The 9272-nt window shown below is 36.1% G+C and overlaps 1 protein-coding gene across 1 annotated transcript; it reads right to left on the bottom strand.

The window, feature by feature from the left end:
- Positions 1–567: 567 nt before the first annotated feature.
- LOC136804358 (uncharacterized) lies at positions 568–5373 on the bottom strand. Its single transcript, XM_067061071.1, has 2 exons — positions 4915–5373; positions 568–1995 (listed from the first exon to the last, which is right to left on the bottom strand). The coding sequence occupies exons 1-2, from the start codon at positions 5303–5305 to the stop codon at positions 989–991; spliced, it is 1398 nt and encodes a 465-aa protein (XP_066917172.1). The 5' UTR covers positions 5306–5373; the 3' UTR covers positions 568–988.
- Between the last annotated feature and the right edge of the window lie 3899 nt (positions 5374–9272).

A 9272-nucleotide genomic window follows, 5' to 3' on the forward strand; every position in this document is an offset into this window, starting at 1 on the left:
CAATTTTTGAGATTTTGGCTTTTCCTATGGTAAATGAAAGGGGAACTCGAGATATGATCATCTTATTTATTTGAATTACAGTATAATTCGAAGTATTTTAAGTGGGTTACTTTATGACGTTGAAATGGAATAAGCTCGAATTATAGAAAAATTCTAGTCATGGAGATTCGATTAAGCGAGAGTCTACAGTACAAGTTTGGTTGATATCTTGTTCTGTGCGTAACAAGATTAACGATTGACAGACAAGAAAGTACAGTTTCCTTAAAATAATTATCATACCACGTTTAGGTTTTAAAATCAGACCATATTTTGCCTTGAAATGGTAAAAAGAAATCCAAAAAACGCAGTATATAAGTCAAATTTGGCTAACTTTTCTCTGCACTGTAAGAGCCCTATTTCAAAGGCCTAATTTTGGGCCACACGTTTGTTTGTTTTTGAATCGATAGTGCCCCCCCCCTCTCGGGCAATAAATGAATCTTCATTTTTAGCATAATTAATAATCTTTTTTTAGTAGTATTCATCATAAAATACACTATCGTTTAGTAATGAGAAAAATAAAATTCAATGTTTACTTTAAAACCGACATAAAGAAATTTATTTAAGCATATTTGTATAGAATATCTTTTCCTGCTCTGATTCTGAGGAAATTCTTTTCTTTTGGAAATCAGTTAATGGGAATACACTCCTGTGTCACAGACCCGCTGGTGACCCAGCCCCACTGGAAAATTTGGCAAAAATTTCGTCCCCGGTGGGAAAATACCCTAGAATTTCATCCCCACTGGGAAATTGACTTTGATTTCATCCCCATTCGAAATTCAATGTTTAAAAATTGTACTCCAAAACCATCCCCACTGGATTTTTTAACCTTGGAGCAATAGAATTTCTATCCCCATTGGGATTTGAACAGGAATTTTTATCCCCACGAAGGAAAAAAATTCAACCGGGGCTGTGAGACAGGGGTGTGGGAATAGATGAGATAATGCAGTTTTTAACACTTGAATTTGGTAACTTTAATATCATGACCACCAGTTTTGGAGGTTGACGTTTGGATAGAATCAATTTCAACATCACATTGAGTGGTATGGATCAAGAACATTTTGATGAAATCAATAGCCAAGGTTTGACCAAGACATTTGTGATTGGTTTTAGTGGCACGTTGTCTATATGGCCCTCCAAAAGTGTAGAAATATTTCTTGACATTTTTGCTGTGTCGATCCAATTTGACTTCGTCTGCATCTTTGAATTTGATTGGGTTACGTTGAGCACTTACGACATCTGCTTGAAGATACGTACCTTGTTTGATCTGGTAACGGCCGTTTGAAGTTGTGACGATAAAATCTCGTCGTGCTTGGCCACGGATGACGGCAGCTGCTGGTTCCAAGCGAATAACTTCCATAACAAACTTTGTCAACAAGGGAAGCTTGCGATTCAAGTTGTGTACAAAATGATTTTCATGGTTGTATTTATCCATGAACTTCTCAATTTCTGCTTCTAAATCTTCTCGCTCTTCTTCCTCCAATTCAGCCCAATACTTCAAAGCAGATCTAAAGGAAAATTGAACACCTCCAGCAGCTAACCAGATGGTGAAAAACATTAATTCGTTCTCAAGGTTTACTTTATCTTCAGTATCTTCTAATTGTTTGGCAACTGGTGTAGATTGGATGTATGCCAACATTTGAGTGTACAGTTCTTGATAGAGCTCGTCTTTGGAGCCGTAAGTAGGATCCAGTTCCTTGATGACTTTCAACGAAGATCCAAACCAGTTTGTGAAGAGGTCGAAATTGTTTATTCTCTTTCCAAGGAGAAGTTTGGTCATTGCATCTTGGCTGATTTTTGCGATTTGATTAGCAATATCGATTGGTGTATTTTCAGAATCAACCTCAATTTCCTTTAGATAGCTTTGGATGTCTTTAAACGTACTGTGGAGACCATACGTTTCAAGACGATTTTTCAAGAGCTGGTATTGGCGAGCTTTCTTGGTGTTATGGCTTTTACCTATGAATAGAGAAATAGAAACGCATTATAACATTGATATTTCTTTTGTATCTACATCTATAGTGCAGCTTTCATGGTATCTTAGGACATGCTTAGGACAAGAAGTTAAAAACATCTGAAAATCTCTTGAATTCATGACAAATTACGTTGTCGGTGGAAAATTCTTAAAAGTTTTAGCTTTTACCAATGAGTTTCTATTGCTGATGAACCTTTTTACAGCCGAATATGTTTTTAATCAAATGACTTTTGGATTGATGTTTTACAGTCTCAATTCCTCTGTAAAGTTGAGGTTACTGACCGATCTTTAGAATGGTGATTTAATCAAATTCCATCGTAATCTACAAACTTTCCGTCATTTTCATTAACATCCATCTTTTCAAAATAAGACAGTCTTTTATATTTAATCCAATGAAACCGACTGCACGTTTATGAGAAAGTCCTACAGTTGAAACCTTAAAATGTTCTTAGCTTTTTTTGCCTACTTTTAAGCCTGAAAATGTTCTTATTTTTACCCTTCTGTGAGTATTTTTGTCCATTTTGCCATAAGATTGGGTGTTTCGTAGTGTTTTTACTTGCCAAATCTTAAAATGTTTTAAGTTTATACCTAATATTTTGGGTATCGAACGAATACTCCTCCATGGAACCTAATTAAAGTGATCGGAATTACCACTGTGATGCAGTCTAATTTTAATAAATTCAGTTCCAAAAGAGAATACACCTTTTCCACCGAAGTCGCGCGGTCAGGCGCGTACCATCTAATTATTATCCCCCTAAACTCGATCCAATCCTTTTTTGACACAATTTTCTATTGTCTATAGGGGCGAAAAAAGGACTGGGACGGTTTTAGTGGGATAAAGCGGACAAAAAAATGCCCGCGCGGCAATTGACGGCTACTGTCGAAAAGGTGTATTTCTTAGGAGGAAGAAAATTGTATTGGAATTGGATCTGAAATTCATTACGTTATCGTGAATCAAAACTTAAGCATTGAAGGCACTATCACGTGAATCACGAATTATAAAGTGTCGATAATGGGATTTGAAATTATCTTCCTTTTTCTTGACGCGTAAATAATATATGTCAAATATTGGATTTGAAATTGTCTTCCGCTCTTTCTTGACGCGTAAATTTACGCAATTCTATCGAATCTTTTTCATCTCAACAACGTTTTTTTTTAAAGAGGAAGTTTTTTTTCAAAGTTGAAAGTTTTAATCAGATGCCTGATTCGTCATTATTTTATAGACCGAGTTGGAAAAAAAGCGGGAAAATGAAAAAATTTTTCTCGAATCCATTTTCCCGCTTTTTTTCCAACTCGGTCTATAAAATAATGACGAATCAGGCATCTGATTAAAACTTTCAACTTTGAAAAAAAACTTCCTCTTTAAAAAAAAACGTTGTTGAGATGAAAAAGATTCGATAGAATTGCGTAAATTTACGCGTCAAGAAAGAGCGGAAGACAATTTCAAATCCAATATTTGACATATATTATTTACGCGTCAAGAAAAAGGAAGATAATTTCAAATCCCATTATCGACACTTTATAATTCGTGATTCACGTGATAGTGCCTTCAATGCTTAAGTTTTGATTCACGATAACGTAATGAATTTCAGATCCAATTCCAATACAATTTTCTTCCTCCTAAGAAATACACCTTTTCGACAGTAGCCGTCAATTGCCGCGCGGGCATTTTTTTGTCCGCTTTATCCCACTAAAACCGTCCCAGTCCTTTTTTCGCCCCTATAGACAATAGAAAATTGTGTCAAAAAAGGATTGGATCGAGTTTAGGGGGATAATAATTAGATGGTACGCGCCTGACCGCGCGACTTCGGTGGAAAAGGTGTATTCTCTTTTGGAACTGAATTTATTAAAATTAGACTGCATCACAGTGGTAATTCCGATCACTTTAATTAGGTTCCATGGAGGAGTATTCGTTCGATACCCAAAATATTAGGTATAAACTTAAAACATTTTAAGATTTGGCAAGTAAAAACACTACGAAACACCCAATCTTATGGCAAAATGGACAAAAATACTCACAGAAGGAGGTTTTCAAGTTTTAATTCTTCCCCTAGGGCTTTGAACTCGATGGGTTTGAACATAGTATAAGAAAGCCGCGGCTGGAATGGTAACGCCTGAATTTCTGTTGTTTTATCTCTGTCGTAAAATAACATCAAGATAATACTGTAAAAATTCCAAACTAAAAACTTCGCAATTATTATGAATTTAGTTCTTATGATTTTAATTTTGGCTAAAAAGTATTATTTCCTCAAAATACCCCTAAAATATGTCCAGCGTTAGTTCATAGTGTTCTATTGAGTAACATCATAAGTTGTTGATAAGTAAAATAAAAGAGAAATTGCAAAAGCTATTTTTTCTTTTATAAGCATAACGTTTTATAAGCATATGCAGGCTCAGTTTTTGGTACCTAAACAATGGCTCTATTGTTTGAGAAGGGGCAGACATTCACTTATAAAAAAAAACATGTAACTCAGAATAAACTGACAATCTTGATGTTCTTAAAAAGCTCAGAGACAAAGTTAGGACAGCAATTAACTGAAAAGACAATGTGGTAAACATTCTAGCCGCGGCTTTTTTATACTATGGGTTGAAGACATCATTAGACTAGCAAACTAGTCTGTTAATTAATCATGTCAGAGGGGGGCATAAAGGCAGCGGGCGTTTGCTAGAATAGGAGTTACGTAGGAAAACGAGCAAAAGTTGGTGAGAGGCTGCTGATTAATTGGGCTTAAGGGCTTTCATCCTTAAGGGCTTTCAGCCCTTGCAGCAGACAACAATTTCTTCCTATGCTTACCTGACTCCTACACTCACTATTACCGCGTGATATCGTTCCAGCCCGACTAGCGTGCCAGTCTAAGACATCAAAAAAATAGAAATCAAAAGAAATAAGCCGAATAACTCACCATTATCCATAAATGAAGGAATATAACCACCAGAGATCAAATCATTGTATTCAATGGACGTCCCACCAGTACTTTTAATGATATTCTTGACAGGGTACATTGATCGGATAGCAATAGGATCTGAAATAATCACACGTTCTCTTTCCATTTGAATCTTAAAAACAGTTGTGTTGAAATCGTTAGCTTTGACGAGATTATGGAAGAAATAATCACGTTGAGCAGCTTCGTTTTGTAGATTGATCAATGGGTTGGCATCTCCGAGTTGTGGAATCTCGAGAATTTCTCTTTTCTTGTAGTAGCTATGATAATGGTCTTCTTGGTGATCCCGTAAACTTGCATTGCAAAATACAACCACCATACAAAATGCAAGAAATACTGTGCCTCGAATCATTTTGATTGTTCCTTCGTGTCTGTGGACGTGTAGTCTTTTACTCCTTGCTTGTATGCTTGTGCTTTTATACTAAATGAAATAATTGGAAAAAATACTTCCCTTTTGAGGATTAGGGCAATAGAGCAAGCTCGCTGGAAACCTGCGAAGGAGTACAACGCTCGTTAAAAGACAATAAAATTGCAATTACAAATCTCTTCTTCGCATTAGTTCGACATGGTCTAAAACCGCCTATGGATTAACCGTGCCAATTTGATTTCTTTTGTTTTGTGTTTATTATTTTTCCGCCTTCATTCAAAAAAACAAAAAATGATTCATTGTTTCGAAAACTGTTGTATTCTTAACGGGGTTTTCGAAATCAAATCGGTCTCGCTAAAGAGGAAGATTTTTTTTACATGATAATGTTGTTTCGAATAAATATTTCTCAAATGTCATTAACCCTTTGAGTGCCAGGGTCCTTTTTTCTAAGTTTTTTTTAAAAAATCGCTAGTTCAAACTTTAAGGGCTTATATCTCCTGATCTAGAAGGAATTAGAAGCTCGTATATAGCTCGTTGGATAGCTTAGAGTCTCTTCTTTCTTTTGGGCGCCTTCGGCGCCGCCCGATTTAGGAAGGGCGTGGTGGGCGGCGGCCAAGGGGGGGGGGGGGGGTAGGTTAGGGAATTAAAGCAGTCAGGCCCGCTGCGCGGACCTGACTGAACTGATGAAAAGGTGCCCAGTGGTAAAATTTCAAATCAATTCACTAGAAGACAGAATAAAGTAAAACAGGGCCAAATTTGGAGGTTCTTGGATCACTTGTTGACCAAAAATAGTCAAAAAACGGTCAGAATCTCAAAAAAGTGAATTTTTGTCAATTTTTTGCATTTTTTTGACTTTTTTGCTTAAAATTTCGCTGGAAAGACTCACTTTTGAATTTTTTTTTGCTTGACCATAAAGGACAATCTAATTCCTACGAGTTCGACCAAAAATAACGATTTCTAACTCAAACTGGGCATTACAGGAGGGCTTCGCCCTCCTATATAGCCCATGTCGTATATATACGACATCGGCACTTAAAGGGTTAAAGTAAAAGTCAATTAATTGGTCCGAAATCAAGTCAGTCTTGTTAAAGAGGAAGACTTTTTTACCAAGATAAGATTGTTTTGATTGTGAACTCATTAACAATCTGTTGTAAAGTGGGAGTCGATTAATTGATCATGATTTTGAAAAAAAAGTTGTTCCTTCTCTATTTGATATCAACAGAAGCATTATGCGCGGGGTGTGTATTTAATCAGCAGCCTCTTTACAAACCCTTAATAATTCTAAGCACTTCAAACTGTTTGATTATAGTGTAAGCATTTTTTTATTCACTAAGTTAACAACGCCCAGAGAAATCCAAAAAGTACCTCACAAATCGAGATCTATTATTTCAAGATGCAGCCCAGCTGGCATACAACGTTGTTTCAACGTTTTTCTAACATTCACAACGTCCATATAACGTTAGACAAACGTTGAAACAACGTTGTGTACCAGCTGGCAGTTGTCTTAAATCTTCAAATTGAATTGCAAAACATTCCCTTTCAATCGATATGATGGAGTTTATATTTGGCTCTAAATTTTGGCTAAGTAGTTCGATAACATTGAGTTTAAAACCCGAAGGGCTAGAATAGAATCTCTAACCTTTCCCAAGCAAGAAAAAGTGAAGTCGCTTATTTCCCATCCAAAATTCGCCGTAGTCTGAATCGCAGACCTCTATAGATATACTTCCTATATCTATAAGAAGTTTTTTTTAGTAAAGGATGAGCAGAAGCCTAAACATGCCGCAATCATAATTAAAGATTGTATCTAGCGGTTCCTTTGATTTTGAGGACTGCTTTTTTTGAAATCTAGGGAAAGTCTAGGCGAAAGATTTTACTTTTAATTCGGCGTGTAAAATCCACGCGCGGGCGTTTTGGATGGGAAAAATTAGGTAGCCTAATTTCCCATCCAAAAGTTTCTATTCTATCCTCTTCGGGGCTTTAAGCTCAATGGTCAATAGTCACCATTAAGGATTCACACAATTTAAATTGACCATCTCTGCATTTTCTAACCCAGCTGTTACACAACGTCGTTTCAACGTTTTTCTAATATCCACAACGTCCATATAACGTTAAATGAACGTTAAAGCAACGTTGTGTGTCAGCTGGGAAACATCCACATCCATATCTATAAGGAGAAACCAAAAGAAATCCCCCTAAATTTATTTATTTCCAAAAATGGCCCATTTTTTCACCCCACTACTCTTGTCTCCCGAATAGACAGGGGGGGTCCGAATAGGCAGGGGGGTAGGAAAATTTTCTAAATTCTAATAAGCGGGGGGATGGAATAAGAGAGGGGGTAATTTGAAGACAGAATTAGCTTAAAAGCTTAAGGTCTATCTACACTGTAATGAAATATTGAATTATTCTAAATTATAATAATTAGCGGGGGGGGCGTCTATTCGGGAGACAAAAGTAGATAAATCACTCACCCCACTGGAATCTTGTAGCAAATAGAAAATGACCCCATTGAAAATAACGAATAACCCACACATACCCCACTCAAAATGTTCTGATTTTGATGTACCCCAGTGGAATTTTCCCATCAAAAGGGTCACCCCATTAGAATATCTACACTTCTCCTATGGCATCCATGTTGTGAAAATGAAATACACAAAAAACGCTCAATTTTTTTCAATCAAAGCAGTAAAACTGTATAACACTTCGTTGTTTTTCCTCTTAAGCTCCTCTAAAAATGGACCAGTCGCGGTTAATCGGCAAAAATCTAATTAAAGTATTGATATCTATCATTATATTGATCATAAAAATTCGTATATTTGTATATGTACAGCGGCGCAAAAAAATAATTTCTGAACCCCCTCATATCTGCCACTTGAACCCTTTGTCTTAAGGTTTTTATGTAACGCACTTGATTTTTGATCTTGCCTAAAACCGTACTTTTTATGCCGGCCCTAATTTAACACCGGCCGCTTTTACGCCGGCCCTTATTACGCCACAGCCTGATTTTGGGCTTGCACCAATTAGGGCCGTAAATAAGGCCAAAATTTGTTAGAATAGCTATTTATGCTTCAATTCACATTAAAATATCATTTTTCAGTAGTAAACTGTAGAAAATTCCATTGAAAATCACTGATTTTTGCTAAGTTTTAAATATGGAGTAAAACAATGGATAATTTTCGTCTTCGAATCATACCTAAAATCCTTTAAATTGAGAAATAATGATAAAAAATCAGCACTGCTTTTAGGTTAAAATTGCAAAATCTTGGCCCTTTTTACGCCAGCCCTTATTACGCCACGAGCCCAAAAATAACGCCAATAGGGGCCGGTGTAAAAAGGGCCGATAAGGTAGACCCAAATGTTTTTATTTTAATTTCTGATAACGGTCAAAGGGTGTTGAGTCAGAGATATTTTTTAGCAAACGTTTCTAAAGAAGTCAAATTGTATAAGAAGACATTTTAATTTTACACTACCAGGCATTTCTAATTTAATTTAAACTAACAGTACACCCTGCTTTATTGACAAAATTGTCACGCACTGGAGCTTTTTACCAGTACTAAGTATATTCTCAGCAAACTAGACCTAACTACCACCGGATGACCCAAAATTTTTTACGATTTTACAGGGGGATTTCTAGAATATCCAAAGCTTAAGTAAATTTTGATAAAGACAAATCAATGATCAATAAATATACAGTTGAACTCGTGCAATTCGAATTCTCAAGGGACCGAAAATTTTGTTCGAATTACGCATGCGTTTCGTTTCGAATTAAATTTTCATATTTTTGACCTGATTTGATGAAAAAAGACTTTCCCAGGTTTACTTTTGAACAATTTTTGTATTTTCGAGCTAGAATAGTGAAATACGTATGAATAATCTTGACAGGATTTAAAAGCTCAAATTTGCTCCGATAAGGCTTGCAATATAGCCTAGAAGCCACCAAACCCCTCCAAAATCA

This window comes from Clytia hemisphaerica, unplaced genomic scaffold, assembly GCF_902728285.1.
Source record: "Clytia hemisphaerica strain Z4C2 unplaced genomic scaffold, Clytia hemisphaerica genome assembly, whole genome shotgun sequence".
Taxonomy (NCBI): domain Eukaryota; kingdom Metazoa; phylum Cnidaria; class Hydrozoa; order Leptothecata; family Clytiidae; genus Clytia; species Clytia hemisphaerica.